Below are 22,918 nucleotides of genomic sequence, written 5' to 3'. Positions count from 1 at the left end.
GGGGACACGGGTTCGTGTCCCAGTCCGGGAGGATCCCACATGCTGTGTAGCGGCTGGGCCCGTGAGCCATGGCCACTGAGCCTGCGTGTCCGGAGCCTGTGCTCTGCAACAGAAGAGGCCACAACAGTGAGAGGCCCACGTACCGCCAAAAAAAAAAAAAAAAAATTATGGAAGAAAACTCAATGCCCTGATTTTAGCCTGTTACTTTTAGGCTAAAAAACATTCAGTGAGAATTTCTGAAAAGCAGGTAGGAGGCATCTCTGATCTTCCCTCTGTTCTGCCTACCTAAGAAAGCACTGACATATACAAGTGTGTCCATCCCTAGACCCACCGAGAGTGGGGTTCTTATCTGTTTTCAGGACATGCCTCTGCCAACAAACTAAGCAGCAGAAGAAATAACTACAGACTACTGGGTCCACTCCACTCCACTGGGGCCCTTGACCTGCTGCAGAGCAGCCACAGTAGGCAGGGCCATGATCCTCATAAAAGCCTCCACAGCCACCTCTGCTTTAGCTGAGGCATCTACCAGACTCACCTTCCTTCTCCTATGCTTTCTTTTTTTTTGCAGTATGTGGGCCTCCTGCTGAGCACAGGCTCCGATCGCGCCGGCCCAGTGGCCATGGCTCACAGGCCCATCTGCTCCGCGGCATATGGGATCTTCCCGGACCGGGTCACGAACCCGCGTACCCCTGCATCGGCAGGCGGACTCCCAACCACTGCGCCACCAGGGAATCCCCTCCTATGCTTTCTTAAGAAAAAGAAAGTTTCACACAATAAAATATCAAAATAATGCAACAAAACAGGGGAAATACATATGTGTTAAGCATAACTGATTTAAAACTTTGGTGAAAATATCAGGAATTTATACCAAAATGCAATGTTAATATGCAGACATCACTCCACAAGTAATCAAAGGACACTGACAGTCATACTATACAGAAGGAAAGAAAGAAAACAAATTATAATATGGGAAAATAGAAAATTTCTGAAGTAAATTTAAAATGTTAAGGTTGTCACAAATCATATCTAAAAAGAAGGGACCGGAAAATATGGTGAAATATATTTTAAAGAATTATTACACACTTTATAAACACAAAAAATCCAAATGATAGCATCCAGCATTAGCTAGGATATGGGGAACAGGCACTCTATACAGTGCTGAATGCAGTAGAAATAATGGAAACTTGCTGGGGATCAGTTTACTCTCAGGTTATAAGATATGGTTCAGTCTAGCAATTCTATTCTTTACAAATATATCAAGAGAAAAAATAATTGTTATAAATATATGAAAGACAAAGAAATCCTAATGAGCAGCAATATCAATTTAAGATTGGTAATAACACTATGGAAAATACATACCTATTGAAAATGACAAATAAGTTACCTACAGGTAACAATGTAGAGTGAAATAGTAAAACCCCAAATATTATTTACAGACTTTTTATAGACCTATAAAAACACATAAGTAAATTCATGAAATTCTTCATTTTACCAAAAATAATGCTTTTCGATCTGTTTTTAAAAATTACAGTATAACAGTAACATATAATTGGGGAAGTTAGTAAGAGAAGAAAATGTATGTGACATTATTTATGTAAAAATTCCATATCCATGTGTTCTTCTAACCACAGAGAAATAGCAAGAAACATGTTCACCAAAATATAAATAAAGGTTTCCTCAGCATTTGGGGATGCTTTTTACAAGTTAAAACTGTGAAGCTGGGAAGGGAAAGGGCAAAGCTTATGTTAGCAAATATGAGAAGAGTATTAGAAATGTTTCTGAGTTTTAGGTATCCTCTCTCTCTCTCTCTCTCTCTCTCTCTCTCTCTCTCTCTCTCTCTCTCTCTCTCACATGCACAGACACACATACACGCAGACTCTAAAATCACCAGATAATCAGCCACATTGAGAAACTCTGAGAAGTGGTGTCACCAGGTGGCAGTTCCTACTTGCTCTCACTAGCTCAGGTCTCTTGCATAACACAAAACAAAGTCATCACAGAACCGTTTCCTCCTAAAGTCCCATGATTCCAGCACAGAGGTCTCAAACTTTTCCTGCAAGGGCCAGAGAATAAATATTTTAGGCTTTGCAAGCCATATAGTCACAACTACTGAACTCTCATTCCAGCACAAAAGCAGCTGATGATTATTAGATAAAATTATGAAAAAATGGAAGGTCAAAGAACCTGTTTAAGCTATGCTTACTGCTTTTTCAAACCCATAAAGTTACTCTTCTGAAAGTGGGCAAAACTCAACAGACTGGTGGGGGTAAACAGCATGTGTTATATAAAGCACAGCTTTTAAATGCCAGTCCGCATTTTGTCATGCCAAAATCCTTTTAAATTTAAATTAAACTAATTTAGAAATTCATTTATTGGCACATTACCTGGAGGCACTAGCTGTATTAACTCAAACCTGGTTAGAAAGCCTAAAAAGGAAAAATGAGATATTAATACTTTAGAATACTGTCAGAGTTTTTCGTTAATTACTAAGTTTAAAACTGCCATAACACCCCATTTACATTACTACTACTGATAGTAAGTGGCATACCAACAATGATTCAGGTATTTCTAGACCCAGTAAATTAGGGGCATGGGGTGAGAATAACTGAGTTATAAACATAGCATTTAAAACAAACAAACAAACAAAAAAAAAACATAGCATTTTGTCTCCTGAAAAATATTGACAAAATATGATACTTTCTCTCTTAAAGATGTATTCATAAATCACGGAAATAACAATATACTACTGTTCATTTAAAAAATTCAAAATACAACTGTTATCCATCAACCTATAAAAGCTTATCTTGCTTAAAACAGTATGCTATATGACTATATAAATTAGGCATAAAACAACATTTTTTTTATATTTCCTGAGTTCAAAATATATTTAGAAATAGTGAGCCCAAAGAAGATATACAGATTGCCAACAAACACATGAAAGAATGCTCAACATCACTAATCATTAGAGAAATGCAAATCAAAACTACAATGAGGTATCACCTCACACCAGTCAGAATGGCCATCAACAAAAAATCTACAAACAGTAAATGCCGGATAGGGTGTAGAGAAAAGGGAACCCTCTTGCACTGTTGGTGGGAATGTAAATTGATACAGCCACTATGGAGAACAGTATGGAGGTTCCTTAAAAAACTAAAAATAGAACTACCATATGACCCAGCAATCCCACTACTGGGCATATACCCTGGGAAAACCATAATTCAACAAGAGTCATGTACCACAATGTTCATTGCAGCTCTATTTACAATAGCCAGGACATGGAAGCAACCTAAGTGTCCATCGACAGATGAATGGATAAAGAAGATGTGGCACATATATACAATGGAATATTACTCAGCCATAAAAAGAAATGAAATTGAGTTATTTGTAGTGAGGTGAATGGACCTAGAGTCTGTCATACAGAGTGAAGTAAGTCAGAAAGAGAAAAACAAACACCTCATGCTAACACATATATATGGAATCTAAAAAAAATAAAAATAAAAATGTTCTGAAGAACCTAGAGGCAGGACAGGAATAAAGATGCAGACGTAGAGAATGGACTTGAGGACATGGGGAGGGGGAAGGGTAAGCTGAGACAAAGTGAGAGAGTGGCATGGACTTATATATACTACCAAATGTAAAATAGATAGCTAGTGGGAAGCAGCCACATAGCACAGGGAGAGCAGCTCGGTGCTTTGTGACCACCTAGAGGGGTGGGATAGGGAGGGTGGGAGGGAGACACAAGAGGAAGGGGATATGGGGATATATTTATAGGTATAGCTGATTCATTTTGTTATAAAGCAGAAACTAACACACCATTGTAAAGCAATTATACTCCAATAAAGATGTTAAAAAAAAAATAGCGAGGGCTTCCCTGGTGGCGCAGTGGTTGAGAGTCCGCCTGCAGATGCAGGGGACATGGGTTTGTGCCCTGGTCCGGGAGGATCCCACGTGCTGCAGAGCGGCTGGGCCCGTGAGCCATGGCCGCTGAGCTTGCGCGTCCGGAGCCTGTGCTCCACAATGGGAGAGGCCACAACAGTGAGAGGCCCGCGTACCGCAAAAAAAAAAAAAGAAAAATAGTGAGCCCATGTTCAGTGTCTATAAGGCCAAGAATAAAATTTAAATATTGAAAGTAATTTAAAATACAAATGGTATAACAATAAAAAATCAGTAAAGATAATTTCCACAACATATTAGAAAAACATTTTAATATAGACAATAATGGTGATTATAGTTAATACTGTAGTTGAAAGTTACTAAGAGAGTAGATCTTAAATGTTCTCACCACAAAAAAGAAATGGTAATTATGTAACGTGCTACAGGTGTAAGCTAACACTACTGTAATAATCATTTTGCAAAATATCTGAGTATCAAATCAACATGCTGTTACCTTAAACTTACACAATGTTGTATGTCAATTATATCCTGAAATAAAGCTGAAAAAATATATATACAATAAAAAATATATACAAAAAAATAAAAAAATTCTCCCTTTGTAGATTTATGAAAAACATTAATACATGAGGACAGAATTTTAAATGCCAAGAAACTTAAAAGCCAAGACACCCCATAATTTTGGGTTTTCCAAACAGGAGGAAGGACTATATCTTTTCCAACCATCACCCCAATGGTAATGTAAAGCGCTTAAGCTATCTCAGTCTCTAAATTCCTTACACTCAATTAATTCTCACCACGTGGCATGTCATGAATTGGAAGACTTAATATTGTTTAGATGGTAATATTCTCCAAACTGATCTACAGGTTCAATGCAATCTATCATTGCCTATCAACATCCTAGCTGGCTTCTTTGCAGAAACAGACAAGCTGATCCTAAAATTCGTATGGCAAACTAAGGGAACCCAAATAGCAAAAACAGGCTTGAAAGAGAAGAACTAAGTTGGAGGACTCACACTTCCTGATTTTAAAACTTTCTATAAAGCTACAATAATCAAAATAGTGTGGCACTGTAATAATGATAGATTTATGAATCAATGGAATAAAATTGAGACCCCCCCCCACCCCCAAAAAAACACCTCACATTTACAGTCAATTGATTTTCAACAAGAGTGCCATGACCATTCAATGGGGGAAAACTACTCTTAGTAACAATGGTGCTGAGACAACTGGATATCCAGATGCAAAAGAATGAAATTGGACCCTTAGCTCATGCCATTTACAAAAATCAACTCAATATGTATTATAGACTTAAATGTAAGAGCTAAAATGATAAAACTCTTAGAAGAAAATATAGACATAAATCTTTGACTTGAATTACACAATGGTTTCTTAGTTATGACATCAAAGGCAGAAGTAACAAAAGAAAAATAGATAAAATATAATTCATCAAAATTAAAAACGTTTGTGTTTCAGAGAACACCATTAAGAAAGCAAAAAGATAGTCCAAAGAATGGGAGAAAGTATTTGTCAATCATACATCTGATATGAAAGTTATATCTATAATATATAAAGAACTTACAACTCAATAATAAAAACCCAATTAAAATATAGGAAGAGGATCCGAAGAGACACTTCTCCAAATAAGATATACAAATGGCCAATAAGCACATGAAAAAATGCTCAACATCATTAGCTATCAGGGAAATGCAAATCAAACCCACGAGATACCACTTCATATCCACAAGGATGGCTACCAATCAAAAGGATAAATAATAACAAGTGTTGGCCAGGATGTGGAGAAATCAAATCTCATATATTGCTGGTGGAATGTAAAATGATACAACTCCTTTGGTGTAATCTGGAAATTCCTCAAAAAATTAAACTGAGTTACCACATGACCCAGCAAGTCCACTCCTAGGCATACACCCAACAGAAATAAAAACATGTTTACAAAAAAAACTTGTACACAAATATTTATAGCAGCATTATTCATCATAGCACCAAAGCAAAAATAATCCAGATGTCCATCATCTGATGAATGGATAAACAAAATGTGGTTTATCCATAAAATGGGACATTATTTGGACATAAAAAGAAGTGAAATCTTGACACATTCTATAGCAAGGAAGAATCTTGAAAACATTATGCTAAATGAAAGAATCCAGTTACAAATGACCACATATTATATAATTCCATATATATGAAATATCCAGAATACGCAAATCTATAGAGGCAGGAAGATTAGTCAGTAGGTTCCTAGGGCTGGAAGGGATGAGGAAGAATGGGTATAGGGTTTCTTTCCATGGTGATGAAAATGTTCTAAAATTGATTATGGTGATGGTTAAACAACTCTGTTAAGATACAAAAACCATTTAATTGTAATAAAACAAACATAATCATACCATCCAGTAAATGCCATACATATCTAGAAAAGGGTTTGTAATTGAATCAATGACATGATTGAAATTTTACACAGACTATCTTGAACATAAATATGGGGTAAATGTGGAAGTATCACAACTTAGAAAATAGAATTTTATATCTGTGAATTACATATACACAATAGTCTCTCTCTCTTTTGTTGGGGGTGAAGGGGGGAGTACCTACTTTCTAAAATGTCTGCTACAGCTCCAGGATCTATTGCATTTTCAAATACCTGCAGGAAAAAAAATGGGGAAAATAAATCTTCAAAGTTTTATTAATATATACTTATAGAAAATCTAGAGCATATTCTTCCAAATAATTAACACATGTCAAATCCAGCCATATAATATTTTAGGATTCAACAGGAGTACCTTTGACAGGTATGTGGTTAAAAGTTCAACAAATGACTATAGAATAAATGAATGAGAATTAACACAACACCAAGTACAAGGAAAATTTAAGTTAGCTGAATCTGCCACATGTTCAAAACGTCATCTACTTGACCTAGCCCCACAGTTTGTTGCTAAAAGCACATCTGGCATCTACCTGAAAGAGTCTTGTTTGAGTACCTAGAAAAACATCCTGAATACAACAGATACTTATTACATGTTAACTGAATAAATGACTTCTCTTCCCAAGCCATTGGTTGTGCTAAAAAGGAACATAAATAAAAATTCTATGTGCAACACAAAAGAAAAGCTAAGTACTCATAGCTAGACTCCCACAGAATCCAAAAATAACAAGAGAGAGAGCCTCATAAGTTTTAGGTGTATCATGAAGCACAAGAAAAACACTGTGATACCTGTCTACCCACAGCCAAATATGTTTATTTTGTCCTTGAGATAAAAGGGCCTAGGGGACTGAGGTAAAGGTATAACATGACCCTCTCCCTGAACTCTAGAACCCTGTAAGAAACATAAGTTTTCAGCAGAGTTTGTTTTCAGGCATTAAATTTCTGATTTAAACGGTGTTTAACCTAAAGCATGATTAAAATCTGCTCTTGATCCAAAACCAGGTCTGCTTTAACCACAAAAGTGGAGGCTGTCCCCTGTAATCCACTTCTGTCTTACTGACTTGGATTTAACAAGCAAATGTGAGTGAGCTGGGGGTTTTTCCAAAATTATTCCAGTAATATTAGTTCATCCCTTCTCTTCATCCATGTCTAAGAATTTTCTCAAGGATGATCGTGGGGAATAAATGATCAACATGAACTGCTCAAACACAATGGCTCATACATTCTTTATGAGTAATTTCTTGTTTATCTGAATGCTTTAGAACATTGAATTCTGAATGATACAGAAGGTCCAAGGAGGAGAAAGTTTTCACTACTCCCTGCAAGTATTTGCAGCTAGAGAATGGAACAGATACAAGAAAGCTAGAGCCAACTGGTAGAAAGCTTGAATATGAACTCAAACAGCTCACACAAGAAGGCAGCTTTTCAAAATTTAAAATAAAGCATTTATTTACTTGCACTTTATAAAATGAAAAATGGTCTGTGATATCTAGTAATCTCAAATACACAGCTTTGTGACATCTAGAGTGTGATTCTGACACTCATTCTCCTCTTCTGCAAGTCAGGGAGCTTGGACTAGATGACCTCCAAGGTCATTTACAGATTGATTTACAGCTTCTACAATTTTACATCCTTGGGCTTCTTATAAAAAGATGTTTAAAGTCTTCTAGAAAAGCAAATTTACAATTGATAAAACTAATAAGGAAATTCTTGGGGGAAAAAAATAGACTGGATTTTCACCACCCACTTTTTAACCATGACCAACATTGAAATGGTTAGAACTAGGTTCCTTTGGATTCGGACTGTATGTTCCAAGATAATATCCATTTATTCCTCTCTTATCCAACCAGTTTGGAAGACTATTTAAATTAACAGGCTGGCTCAGAAAGAGAAAAACAAATACCGTATGCTAATGCATATATATGGGATCTAAAAAAAAAATTAAAATGGTTCTGATGAACCTAGGGGCAGGAGAGGAAAAAAGATGCAGATGTAGAGAATGGACTTGAGGACACGGGGAGGGGGAAGGGTAAGCTGGGACGAAGTGAGAGAGCAGCATGGACATATATACACTACCAAATGTAAAACAGATAGCTAGTGGGAAGCAGCCACATAGTACAGGGAGATCAGCTCGGTGCTTTGTGACCACCTAGAGGGGTGGGATAGGGAGGGTGGGAGGGAGACGCAAGAGGGAGGGGATATGGGGATATATGTATACATATAGCTGATTCACTTTGTTATATAGCAGAAACTAACACAACATTGTAAAACAATTATATTCCAATAAAGATGTTAAAAAAAAAAAGAAACCAAAGGCAGCAATGGAGGTTGGATTAAATGTATGTTGGAAAGGGATCAAAGCCTTTGGAAATGATGCCATAAATGTGTATTTAATGATACACAAAGGAAGTAATGATCAATATTAAGTAATAAGGCACATTATAACTGAATTAACAGATGAGAATTTTTTGGTGTTGTTGCCCTATTGTATGTGTGTTTCTATGTTTTAAGAATTGTGTGGCTATAGTTTGTTCTCTCCCCACTCCTTACATAATACTTATATTTTATCACATCTATAAAGTGCATTAATTGAGGTAAAAATAAAACAAGGGAAACATAAAAAAAAATGGTACTGATGAACCTAGTGGCAGGACAGGAATAAAGACACAGACATAGAGAATGGACTTAAGGACACGGTGGGGGCTGGGGAAGGGGAAGCTGGGACGAAGTGAGAGAGTGGCATGGACATATATACACTACCAAATGTAAAATAGATAGCTAGCGGGAAGCACCTGCAAAGCACAGGGAGATCAGCTCGGTGCTTTGTGACCACCTAGAGGGGTGGGATAGGGAGGGTGGGAGGGAGGCTCAGGAGGGAGGGCATCTGGGGATATATGTATACATATAGCTGATTCACTTTGTTATACAGCAGAAACTAACACAACACTATAAAGCAATTATACTCCAATAAAGATGTAAAAAATTAATTAATGGGCTGTGATTTATAAAAATATTACACACAGCCCTAGCCCTTTCAAAAATCAATCCTCATTTCCTCTGCTACTCTGATATAGACAGGTCATTTTCAGGGCACCACCATCCAGACCTTTAAAAGTGACAGGCCCTACCCTGAAGCCTTCCCATTCTCATCCTCTCCCCAGTAGAACCACCTCAGTGATATTTTTTGGGACAAAATCATAGGCTTATCAAGGTTAAAACTGATTCAATCTCTAAATTCCAAAACAAAAACTTCAAGAGATTGTCAGTGATTGGATAGTAATGAAATTAATGTTCCATTAAATATGAAAGTGGGAAGAGGGTTGGTAACGTTTTGGCTACTTATATTATGATCACATTCACTGGAATGGAATATAGCTTTTATCACTGCAGCTAAATAAACCAGATATGACCTAAGGAAACTCAGTAAATCTAAAAAGCCTTCTTGTTTTGTTACAGGATTTCACATACAGGATTTAACTAATTTGGTTAGTCTGGGGTATTTTTCTGAATCTAAAAAAGTTTGTTTCTAAGGTCTGCTAGTTTATTGATAATCTCTGTCAGAATGTACACAGCTGCCTCTAACACTTCCAAGAACATTCAGAAAATGCTCTCTGTTCCAGTTAGAAAATGCCATGGGAGTTCCAAAAATAGAAAACATCTACCAGGGTACTTAGCACTAGTTTGACAGAACTTGGCTCAGATCTGGGATGCAAAAGCAAGTCCTCCAACTATGATTCTGCACTGTGCTGAGGTGCCTTCATGTATTTTTTTTTTTAAAGAAAATTTACAAAATAACTTTATAAAAGCTGTGTTTTTTATAAGAACCACTAAATGATCCTCAGACAACAGAATTTGAATTTCTCTATTTAGCAATGAAAAAGTCAAGATCACCTTTTCAAACCTCATGCTCCGCTGAATCATAATAGGGAACACGGAAGGAAAGCAGTGTGTCTCCAGGTACTGATTCAGGAGGTAAACCCCAAGGAACACATCTTGCTTGCCAGGAAGGCACACCCCTGGGCAAGAAATCTTAAAAACAAAGAAAAAAATAGAGAACAGGGTTTGCGTTTTGCTTTGTAAAGGGTCTATTTCCCCTAACCTCCCACAAACAATGTCAAATTTCCCCCACCACCGTAACCCTCCCCTCTCTCCTATAGCACTACCCTCCCCTCTCCTCTCCTCGCTCAAACTGGAAATTCCAATTTCCTCCCAAGTCTCCGCCAGGTGTCACAATCGTCCTCTCGCTGGCTCCTCTCCCCGCCCCTCCAGGATGGCAGTGCGGAAGCGGAAGAGGCTGCAGGGCCGGGAAGCTTCTCCTTAGGCTGGCCGGGTGCTGCGGTCCGGGCCGCCCGCCGCGATGCCGAGCCCCCGGAGGAACGCCGAGGGACGCCCGCTGGCCGCCTGCGCCCCGAGCAGCAGCGGCAGCCCGGCCCATGGCGGCGGCGGCGGCAGGTTCGAGTTCCAGTCCCTGCTCAGCAGCCGCGCGCCGGGCGCCGACCCCACCTGCGCCCGGCTCCGCGCATCCGAGAGCCCAGTGCACCGCCGCGGCTCGTTCCCCCTGGCCGGGGCGGGCTCCTCGCCGGCGCTCCCGTCCCCGCTGCCCGAGGAGGACCGCATGGACCTGAACCCGTCCTTCCTGGGCATCGCCCTGCGCTCCCTGCTGGCCATCGACCTGTGGCTGTCTAAGAAGCTGGGGGTGTGTGCGGGGGAGAGCTCATCCTGGGGCAGCGTGCGGCCCCTTATGAAATTGCTGGAGATCTCGGGACACGGCATCCCCTGGCTGCTGGGCACCCTCTACTGCCTGTCCAGGAGCGACAGCTGGGCCGGGCGAGAGGTGCTGATGAACCTGCTCTTCTCCCTGCTGTTGGACCTGCTGCTGGTGGCCCTGATCAAGGGGCTGGTCCGCAGGCGCCGCCCGGCCCACAACCAGATGGACATGTTTTTCACCCTTTCGGTGGACAAGTACTCCTTCCCTTCGGGCCATGCCACCAGGGCCGCCCTGGTCTCACGGTTCATCCTGAACCACCTAGTGCTGGCCATTCCACTGAGGGTGCTCGTGGTACTGTGGGCCTTCATCTTGGGCCTCTCCAGGGTCATGCTGGGGCGGCACAATGTCACCGACGTGGCTTTTGGCTTTTTTCTGGGCTACATGCAGTACAGCATCGTGGACTATTGCTGGCTTTCACCGCACAATGCTCCAGTCCTCTTTGTACTGTGGAACCAACCATGACACCATCTCATTTGTTATGGCACCAGATTTGAAAGTTTCTACACGTGACGATGCTGACATAAACCAGCAGCCATCCTGCTTGCCCCCCTAAGGATTTCAGGCTTCCTTTTGGGATTTCAGGTGTCCTACAATCTTGATGGGTTGCTAGGCTAGAGCACAGTGCTGACCATTACTGATGACAGCCATATTATAGAAAGCAACCCCCCCCTCTATTATATACCTATTGAACAACTTTTTATATCTCCAGGACAACTGCAAAGAAACCAAGTTGAGGTGATTATAATATTGCTGCTTTTTAAAAGTTGACATCAGAAAATTTTTTGTGTAATCCTGTAAGTCAACATATCACTTGTAAACTGAACTTTGAAAAAACAAATCACCTTCATTCTGTAAATATACAGGCAGATGAGCCACATACTAATCCTAGTTCTTTTCCTGAGGTAGATTTTAAACAGTACTTTAAGAGTCTAAGACATAGGTTATTCTAATTTATCCTCTGAAGATCTGTTACCACAGTTGGGAAGATTTATTCTTACTCCTAATTTTCTTGGTATGCTTTCTTAGTTTTGTCTCTTACATCTTTGCGCATCAGGTAGTGAGAAGAGAGATTATAGTACATATCTTTCTCTCCTTTTCCTCTACCTCCTCAAAAGATCTTTAAAAAGATATTTATTTCCCACTAATATTGTCTTTCTGCATTCAGAGAACAAACCAAGAACTTACCTAAAGAAGAAACACTTAAAGGCGGGCATATCGACAGTGCCCATAGAAAAGTAAAGATGGGACTATGGCCTCATGCTTAATTCTGTTGACAGCAAATAGCATGGCATGACAGAGGACAGAAGAGCGAAGCTGCTGAGGAGATCAAAGGAACTGAGAGTCTGGGGGTAGGCTCACTACATACTTTGTCAGTGGACCAACATGGAAGATGGGCCCTGCTGCCTACCATCTCTACTGAATAAAGAATAATGCTTCTTTAATGAGGTAATAAAATGGAAAAATAACTTGATTCTTTGCAATGCAACAGCATAAGCTTTCAAATATATACCACAAGGATGACCCTGTATATTATATTTTTCATATGGAATTCCATTTCCCTGTATACAGCGCACTTTAGGTAACAGTATTTAACTTGAAATTCATCAAGTGGAGCCTACTGCTATACCAGGCACAAAGTATAACTCCTAAATTTCCATTTATATTGACCCTCACAATTAAAGCAGTTTATCGATGGTGCCTCCCCGAATCACAAGACCAAAAACCTCCAAATGCAGGGTGGACTCTGCTCATTATTCTTTGATCAGGAAAGATGGAAGAGGGTGTGTGCTTTAAATGCTGCTCTGCCTGAAAATATGAACCTTTAAATTACCTATGGAACTGGTGTCTTTAGATAATCTTAACAACCAATTATTTTGACATTTATAAATAGAAAGGATTATGGCATTTGATCTGTCATATAGAGATGTACATAGGAATCCGGAGAATGGCTGTGACAGGTAGGCTCTGATTGGGTGGAAGTGTGAACTTTCTGAGCGTGACAGGAACACTGAAAAAGGAATAGCTACTTTTCAAAATGAAGCAAAATTATTTGCATTTCCACAACATCCTGAACACAGACTACATCTTCACTTCCTGAATCAGCCAAACTGTGACACTCTAAGTGGTTTCCTTTATTGTTTAGACTTAAAGAGATCCTTTATTTTAATTGCAGCAATATTCAGGCCAGATATTTGGAAGCAGTTTTTCCTCTTGCAGCATCTACAAGTCTGAATACTGGGAGATCAAAATTAGGCTCACCTCCTTTCTGGTTATTTTTCTGGAATTCCCTTATCTTGGTTGCTGGGGCCTGAGTTTGCTGGCTTTTAAAGCACAGATCAATTCACCTGATTTTTTTGAAGCATCCTAAGTACTGTAGAATAAAAAAACTGATTCCACTGTTAATTGTACACTGAAGAATACCATTTAAAAATCAAAATAAAATTAACCAGTAATGTTGAATGAAGTGAGATGAAAACTTGTTTAATTTTTGCCTTAATAAGTAGGAAGACAGATTTATCACTCGTCTCAAGAATTCCTTCATCTTACTGCACAATTGTGAGAGGTCACAGTTGATATAGCACAAATGATATAGTCTGGTCCTATTTGCTGTCAGCAAAATCAGTCAAACCCAGGAGATTTCCATCTTTGTTTCAGAGCTGCACTTAGGATGAAATCACAGCATCTGTCACTTGTATGGAGGCTAACCAGATTTTCCATGGCCGTAAACTGTTGGTGTTCTGCTTATAAACCTGGCCAGTAGAGAAGCTCCTTATAGCTTTCAGGCAAAGCTGCCTGACAGTCTGTCACCAACTACACATGGAAGGGTTGGAAAATGGAAGCTGAAATAAGGAATGACTGACCCCAAACAGGAACAATGGAGTCACTTTGCCACAGCACCTCACTTAAGCAGGATTCAGTGGATAATTATTAAACAGCTGTTGATTGATCCCTTTTGGAATTAGCAAGCCAGAGCTATCTGTAGGGGAAGTATCTTAGAAATACTTGATTGGTTTATAGAGGTGGCAAATTATCAGGGAAGTGATCTGGCTTTCTGAAATTAAAATCTTCCCTGGTTATTTAAAGAAGGGGCTTTTTAATCTTCACAAATCTGTATCCCGGAAAAGAAAATAAAATCCTTCTTGGACTTAATGCAAGGTTATTTTAAAAGAACAGAAAAATTCCAGATAAAGCCAAGAAACAGGCTTGGGGGCGGGACGGTGGGGGGGGGGCAGGGCAGGAGGGGTGGGAAGAGGTTGAGTTGAACTAAAGGTTAGAAAGTAAGAAAAGGCCAATGTGGAGAATCTTAGGGACAGAGGTAGGATTAATGATGTGTGTGGGGCGAGGGGTGGTGAAAACGACCCAGAACCATTTTAGAACCCTGGGGAAAGAGTCTGATTTGGGCCAAAGAGGAGAGGTTCGTCGATCTCTCTTACCGCCCGGATCTGTAGTTCCACCACCACCTCCAAAGGCATAGTTCCCTACGTGGGCGAAAGGACTGGAATGAAAAGATCCTTTTGCGCTGAGCCTTGGACCGATTTTTCTTAGTTTAACTCAATCCTTGGAGCAAATGTTCCCAGTAGTTTCCCCAGCTCCCCACCCCACTGTACCCCCATCAGTTGTCCCACCAGCCCAGGTCCCTTCCACCGGTACGGGTCTCATACAGCGCGAGCTGGAGCCAAGGCTTCCAGAAGGCTGAAGCGTCGCGTTGCTATGGACACTCAAAACACGCAACCTTCCACCAAGGAACGCTTGCGAGGCCCCCGGCGCCGCCAGAGTGTGAGCCGCCTGTGCTCCACTTGGAACGACACTGGCTTCCAGACTGCACTAACGGGAGAGAATGTCCTAGTGTATATGCCCTGGTGGCCGGATCACGAGATGCTAAGAGCCCTAGCTTCCTTTCCACGCTTTCCATCCACTCTCTTTAGGGCCCCAATCACTATGTTAAAATGTTTATTTTACAGTGTCAATTCTAAAAGTCGAATGTGATCATAGCTCCGTTACGATTTAAGCCCTGCCCATTTTTAGTATCTATACGACCCCCAAGCCCTGGAAATTCTGTAACAATTACAATTAAAATAGTAGTATGTCCCTAAAGGTATTCTCATGCTTATAAAAATCATGCTTATGAAATGTTACGTCCTCATGTTTGGTTTATAAAACATGCCCACTGTCAATAAGAAGTGAAACGTGTGCTAATTAAAAACACAAGTACAGGGCTTCCCTGGTGGCGCAGTGGTTGAGAGCCCGCCTGCCGATGCAGGGGATGCGGGTTCGTGCCCCGGTCCAGGAAGATCCCACATGCTGCGGAGCGGCTGGGCCCATGAGCCATGGCCCCTGAGCCTGCGCGGCAGCGGGAGAGGCCACACAGTGAGAGGCCCACGTACCACAAAACAAAACAAAACAAGGACAATTCCTAAAGAGGTTTAAAAGTTACGTATCCTGTTTTAGTCCCAATAGAAATATTCTTCAGTCTCTTTACTGGGGTTTAGTTAACTTAAGGGAAGCAATGAATTACATTATCTCCCAATGGGTAGTTACCATAGTTGCCAAAGCCAGGGTTACACTGTAAAAACCGTCAGAGGTAGCAGGCAGGGCAAGAGTTCTTAACCAATAGAAGAAATTGCATTTTTTCCCATTCACTGTATTTAACAGACAAAAATGAAGGAATAGAGGAGGGACAATATATTATACAATATATTAAAAAAAAAGGCATCACTAATGGCAGGGATGTGGGAAAATACATTCATACACTGTTGGTAGGAGTGTAAATACATAAAGTGTATTAATTTTCTATGGCTACTATAACAAATTACCACAAACTTAATGGCTTAAAACAAGACAAATGTATAATTTTTGATTTTGTGGATCAGAAATCCAACAGAGATCTTTAAAAGCAAAATGTGAGGGCTGCATTCCTTATCTTTTCCATTTCCTTGCTTTTCCAGCTTCTAGGGGTCTGCCTTCATTCCTTGACTCATAGCTCCCTTCCTTCATCTTCAAAGCCAGCAACATTGAACCAACTCCTTTTCATGCTACCATCTCTCTGGTTCTTTTAAAGACCTTTGTAACCATAAAGAGTCCACCAGATAATCCAGGATAATTTCCCTATTTTAAGGTCAGCTGATTAGAAACCTTAATTCCATCTTCAAGTTAATTTCTCTTTGCCATGAAAGGTAACATGTCCCCAGGTTCCAGGTACTAGGGCAGGATATCTTTGGGGGCCATTATTCTGTCTATCACATGTAACTTCTCTGGAGAGCAATTTGTTAATATCTATCAAAATTTTTCATTTTACTCAGGAATTCCACTGCTAGGAATAGGTATATATGGGTATACTTTCACAAGTACAAAAAACATATGCTGCAGCAATATTTGTAGTTTAAAAAATACTGGAAACCATCTAAATGTTCATTAAGTATGGTCAGATTAAATCAATTATGGTTAAGCCTCAAGATGGAATAGTATGCAGCATGGGAAAAGAATAAAGCAGAGCTCTAAGTCCCAGGAGTAAAAACTCTCTAAAATATAGAGCTAAGAAAAAAAAGCATGGAACAAAATTGTGTAAACTGTGCTGCCATATGGAAGAGACAGAGATTATGATATAGACATATATGCTTAGAATATTTCTGAAAGAAAAAACTAGAAACTGCTAATGGTGGATGCCTCTGGGGAAAGGACCTAGAGTAGAGACACAGAGAGAAAACTTACTTTTCATTGAATAGCCTTAGATACTTTTAAAATCGTTTTGCAAAGTATTTGCATTATTTGGTCTAAAAAGGAAAATGAATTAAAACAAGTAGAAAATATAAAATAATAGAAAGGATAAATCTGGGAGGATAGGAAGGACCAGGAACTGGCTTCTTCAGCATTGGGGCTCCATCCTGTATACCACATACTGTGAGAATATCCATGCAAGTGTGTCTGATACTTTTGCTTCCAGTGCAGGGTGTCTTATGCTGTGACCCCTGGATGTGTCAGGGATCCTAAAGGCCCTGAGATGATAGGAAACCTTTCATGCATGTGCATATGTGCATTTTTCTGGGAAGAGAGCCTGTAGTTTTCATTGGAGTCTGGAAGGGGTAGAGTTAGTCAAATCAGGTTTTGGAACCACTGTCCTGCCCTCAGTTCCCTGCTATAGCAAAAAGAAGGGCCACCCATGTTACCTGACAATGAGCAGATAAGGAAAGAGGGGCTCTTCTCTCCATCACATTCATGCCCACTTATTAGAGCCAGCTGTCTCTCCAACGGCAGCTGGATTCAATAATAAGTGAGAAAGATCTTCAAAGTCCTGTTCTAGGCCATTATTTTATGTCTGGACTCAGACTCATTTGTTAGGCCCTACAATCTTTTGTGCCAGTGAATTATTCATTAGCAAATGTGAATAACACCAGCAAACTAAGTTTCCAAAGCGAGTTGTTCATTAGGATTTGGGAGAAATGCCTGGGCGCAGGGAAACCTCAAGTACCTGAAACAATCTGGATTATTTCAGCCCTAAAGCAATGGCAGATTACTGATTTTTTTTTTTTTAAGTGTAGACCCAGCCTCAAGACTCAGGAACTAATTGTGTTTTATGTTTGGCCTTCTTCAAAGTCTTTCTCTGAAATGTTCTTTAACAGTATAGTTTCCTTAGAGTCTGATATATGGAGGAGAAAAGTTTACCTTTCTGACTTTTACTATAAATGTATAAAAGAGCTCAATGAGCTATTTTGGGCTCTTTCCTTGGTTCTCAAAAACTGCACAAAGATGAAGTTTATATTTTTTTTAAATCTTAATGTTAAAATCATATCCTTTGGGGGAACTCCATATTAGAGGGATGAGGGTGTCACCATATGAACCCACTGATCAATCTTAACATCACTAAAGGTGATATCACGTCTTCTTCATATGTGATTCATAGGAAGCACCTATGAAGCACTTTTGCCAAGAAAGTTGAAGTTTAATCTGAGCCATTAGAGCTACATGATCTAGTAAGGTAGCCACATATGGCTATTTAAATTTAAATTAACTAAAACTAAATAAAATTTAAAATTCATTTCCTCACTCACACAAGTCACCTGTAAAGTGCTCAATAGCCACAATGGCTAGTGGCTACTGTACTGGATAGTGCAAGTAGAATATTTCCATCATCACAGAAACATCTATTGAACAGTGTTGTTCTAGAGCTAATTTCACTTCCTAGAGGATAGAGAAACATGTTAATGACACCACAAGACAGCAAACAGACACATCTAGAATGTGAAACATTCTATAGGACAACTAACCCAGTTAGCCTGCAACAAGTCAAACCCTGCAAATTAAAAAAAAAAAAAAAAAAAAAAAAGGAAGGGGGGGAGGAGAAATGTTCTAGATTAAAAGATACAAGCCCTGACAACCAAATATAATATGTGGACTTTGTTCGAACCCTGATTCAGACAAACCAACTTAAACAGAATATTTAACACTCTTAGGGAAATTTGATTATGGTTTGGGTATTAGATAACACCAAGCAATTAATTAATTAATCAAAATTAATTAATTTTGATAGGTATGATAATGTCCCTGTGTTTGTGGAAGACAAATATCAACATTGTTTAGAGATGCATATTGAAGTATGTAGCAGAAATGATCTAATGCCTAAGATTTTGTCTCTAAATACTCCAGCAAATTAATAAAAGAAATGGATAAAGGAAATGTAGCAAAATCTTGATAATTGTTGATCTGGGTGATGGACATATGGAGTTTACTATAATAATATACTTTTGTGTATTTAAAAATATTTATAATAACAATTTTAAAATCTTTAACACATACTTAAATAAGAAAAGTAATCATATCCTTATGTAAACCTCATTCTGTCTTAAGATAGCCCATCAAGAGGATTCTTGGTGGCATCACTATGAATTTCTTTGACAGAAGTCCTACATACGTTTCGGACTTCCCTGGTGGCGCAGTGGTTAAGAATCCACCTGCCAATGCAGGGGACATGGGTTCGATCCCTGGTCCGGGAAGATCCCACATGCCACGGGCAACTAAGCCCGTGTGCCACAACTACCGAGCCTGCGCTCTAGAGCCCGCAAGCCACAACTACTGAAGCCAGTGTGCCGTGCTCCACAACAAGAGAAGCCACCGCAATGAGAAGCCTGCCCACTGCAACGAAGAGTAGACCCTGCTCGCTGCAACTAGAGAAAGCCCGCACACAGCAACAAAGACCCAACGCAGCCAAAAAAAAAAAAAAAAGTCTTACATACGTTTAAAGAAAAAATATGGTGGATCTATTCAACTCAAATTCAGATAACAGAAGAAAATTACTGTGGTGTGTAATACTTTACAAGTAATTCAAAAAAGCAGCAGTGTATTATAATAACTGTGGTCTCTGCATGAATATCCAAAACAGGAGCTGGCAATTTGCTTACTTCTTTAAGCATACATACTTCTTGAGAATTTTCCCCAAGTATCAGGAAGGCTTCCAGGGAAGGAATTAACTTGCAGTTGAACAGCTTTTAACAATCTTGAAGTCATTTGGGATCTGGACCCACACATGAAATCTATTTCACAAACTATATTAGAGGTCATGAGTCAAACTCATGTTACTCTTTGGCTTCTGCTTTGACTGACTGGCTTTTGTAGGCTCAATACTTACTTAATGATACCACACAAAACCTTCCACAAGGACTGCCCTTGGGCATTCTGGACTACGTGCATAGTGCATATCCTTCCATTTTAAAGTAATTTCTCTTCAGGAAAAATTAATTTGCTCCTTTGCATTTCAGCTGGCTAGTTCTATGTCCATGGGAGTAGTAGGATAACTATGACCCAAAGCAATTTCCAAGGAATTATATTATCCGATATAAGAAAGCAGAAAAGAGTATGACTTAGTTCCAAGACTTGTAAAAAGTGTCCACTGTACTTGGGCACAGGATTCAGGCCCCAAAGTCGGCCATGGCTAAGATGAGGCTACTTCTGATGTCATTGTATCCACCCTTTCTTCTCCTACCAAAATATAACTCTTCCCATTCCCGTTTTACCCTCTTCTGTCTGTGTGTAATCCTACACCTTTCCTTTTATCCTTGTTTCCATTCATTTGTTCCCTATTCATCAATTCAACACATATTATTGAGTACCTACTATGTGCTAGGTACCGTTCTGGACCATGGAGGCACAAGAGTGAACAAGAAACAATCTATGCCCTTGTGGACCTTACATTCTAGTGAAGTAAGAAATAAAATAAATATGTGAACATAGATAATAACAGTATTATAAATGCTAGGGAGGAAATATCCAGTGGGGTGAGATAGAAAGTTACACGTTAGAGGGAAGAAGAACCCAATTTAGACCCAGTGGACAGGTCAGCCTCTTTAAGGGTATGACAGTTGATCTAAGACCTAAAAAGAAAAGCATGACCACTAACAAGACTTTTAAAGAACAAAGAGAAAAGATACCCAGGCAAAAGGAGCAACAAATGTAAAGGGCCATGAGTCAGGAAAGAAATTGATATGTTTGAGGAACTGAAAGGAGGCCAATGAGCATACTAAAGAGAAAACTGGGCAGGGGGTAGAGGAAGTTAAGAAATGACACTCAGGAGTTAGGCTGGCACTAGATGGCACAGTTATGGAAGAACTTAAACAGTTATGGAAGACAATGTGATTGCCTCCCTAAGAGCCATAAGCTCTTCTTCCTTGCCAATGGAATCCCGGTTTTGTGCAGGTGGCAATGCATTTAGGTCTAGGGAATGAATCAATTTATTTAAGCCAGTTCTGGCCAATAATATATAAGGGGAAGTACTGGAAGTTTCTGAGAAATGTTCTTCAAGTAGTAAAAAGCCACAAGTGAGTAAAGCTGTTTTTCACTCCTCTCCCTTCCTGCTTTAGCTGCTGTCATGTTTTCTCCTATGGCTTTCACTCTTGAACTCAAAAGTTTCAGGCACAGTGCTCCTCAACTTTTATTTGTAATTAGTTACTAAGGTATAACATATAGTCACTGGAAAATACTGGAACAGCATAATACACGAAAACTAAGAGTAGAAAGTAAAGATGCTCAGTGACTTCCTTGGCAGTCCGGTGGTTATGACTCCCCACTTCCAATGCAAGGGGCATGTGTTCGATCCCTGGTCTGGGAACTAAGATCCCACATGCTGCGGGGTACGGCAAAAAAATTAAAAAAAAAAAAAGAAAGTAAAGATGCTCAGAAACTTTCCTCTCCAGCCTTACCCACTAGGAGTAATCATTAATAATTCTTGTTTACTTTCCAGGAATTTTCTATCACATGTACACACACACACACACACACACACACACACAGAACTGTTTTTACACAAATTGGATTACGGTCTCTTGATAGATACGTATAGCTATATAAATATACATATAAGAAAGTAAGTTGCCTTTTTTTACTCACATTTTGGAGATATTTCTATATCAGCACAGTTATATATACTTTCTGCTTTTTGTTCCTTGCCACAAAAAAAAGAAAAAAGAAAAAAGCTGCAATAAACACCTTTGTGGATAAATCACTAGTTATTGGTGCAAAAATACCTGTTGGATAATTTCCTGGTAGTTAAATTGCCGAATCAAAGCACTTAAACCTCTGATACTCTCACCACCCGAAAGGTTACACAAATGACATTCTAACAGCATCTCCTCACACCTTGCCTACACTCGGTATCGACAAACTTCAAAAGATTGAAAAAATGGCGTCTCGTTATTTTTAGTTGGGTCTCTAATTATGAGTAGGGCAGCAATGCCTGATTGTTAAACGTGCACGTTTTGAAGTCATATGCCCTGGGCTGATCCTACCTCTTCCCCTTAAAATGTGTGACCTTAGGCATAATGGGGTCTATTTCTTCTTCTCAAAAAAGGGGATAATGAGAGCACAAATCTTTACGATTAAACGAGATACGTAGAAATACACTGAAGCCCTTCCTACACATCCGCTATTTGTGGTACTGTATTTTTTATTTTTTTTAATTTTTTTATAATTTTTGAACTTTATTTTACACAGCAAGTTCTTATTAGTCATCCATTTTATACACATCAGTGTATACATGTCAATCCCAATCGCCCAATTCATCACACCACCACCGCCCCCCACCACCACTTTCCCCCCTTGGTGTCCATATGTTTGTTCTCTACATCTGTGTCTCAATTTCTGCCCTGCAAACCGGTTCATCTGTACCATTTTTCTAGGTTCCACATATACGCGTTAATATACGATATTTGTTTTTCTCTGACTTCACTCTGTATGACAGTCTCTAGATCCATCCACGTCTCAACAAATGACCCAATTTCGTTTCTTTTTATGGCTGAGTAATATTCCATTGTATATATGGTACTGTGTTTTTTAAAGTCCTGCTCCTTCCAGTACTTTATCTTTGGCATACTCTTCTCCCCAGCCAAGTTTCGCAGAATCCTCGTTGCTCGTAACTCAGAACGAGAGGAAAGTTGTCTCTGTTTTTAAAATTTCTCTCCACTTCAACTGCCCCCACCCTCACCCCCGCTTCAGAAACTGGTTTACATATCAGTAACGAGTACAGGAATGAATTGCAGTTTTTACACAATACGCAGTGGAGGACAACACTTGGTCCCAACACCTCCCGGCCCCTAGGACCCACCGTTTACTGAGTAGGAAACTCCAGACAACAAGTATTTAATACTACATGACCCTCAGCGCCGTTGAGGGTAAACTTGCAGCACTGAAAGGCTTCACAAAAACTGGTTTTAAACAAGAAACCATTCCAGACCCACGGCCGCCTCCCAGGATCCGGGACGTACCTCCCTCGACCACGCCTTCCTATCCGGAAGTGATGTAACAAGTGAAGTACGTCTTTTTCCACCGTCCGCCGG

General features: G+C 39.7%; 1 protein-coding gene across 7 annotated transcripts in view; it reads right to left on the bottom strand.

Annotated features, from left to right (window-relative positions):
* SPATA6L (spermatogenesis associated 6 like) overlaps positions 1-22,895 on the bottom strand; it is a 72,801-nt gene extending 49,906 nt beyond the window's left edge. For 2 of the 7 annotated variants that reach the window (XM_089913231.1, XM_089913232.1), the window contains exons 1-5: positions 21,474-22,892; positions 14,534-14,578; positions 10,223-10,360; positions 6,502-6,550; positions 2,385-2,426 (exon numbers count right to left, since the gene is read on the bottom strand). In XM_089913231.1, coding sequence (XP_089769357.1) covers positions 2,385-2,426; positions 6,502-6,550; positions 10,223-10,360; positions 14,534-14,572 — 268 coding nt within the window. In that variant the 5' untranslated portion in view covers positions 14,573-14,578; positions 21,474-22,892. Of the gene's footprint in view, positions 1-535; positions 6,428-6,501; positions 6,551-10,222; positions 10,361-10,834; positions 14,579-21,473 lie in introns of those variants that run through there. The other 5 variants (XM_089913237.1, XM_089913233.1, XM_089913234.1 and 2 more) reach the window with 5 other exon arrangements.
* Between the last annotated feature and the right edge of the window lie 23 nt (positions 22,896-22,918).

The sequence above is a fragment of the Delphinapterus leucas genome, chromosome 6 (assembly GCF_059928025.1).
Source record: "Delphinapterus leucas isolate spDelLeu-1000000601 "Yukka" chromosome 6, BTC_Dleu_Yukka2, whole genome shotgun sequence".
Taxonomy (NCBI): domain Eukaryota; kingdom Metazoa; phylum Chordata; class Mammalia; order Artiodactyla; family Monodontidae; genus Delphinapterus; species Delphinapterus leucas.
The sequence above is the reverse complement of the archived record's forward strand: the minus strand, read 5'-3'. Positions and strand labels throughout refer to the sequence as shown.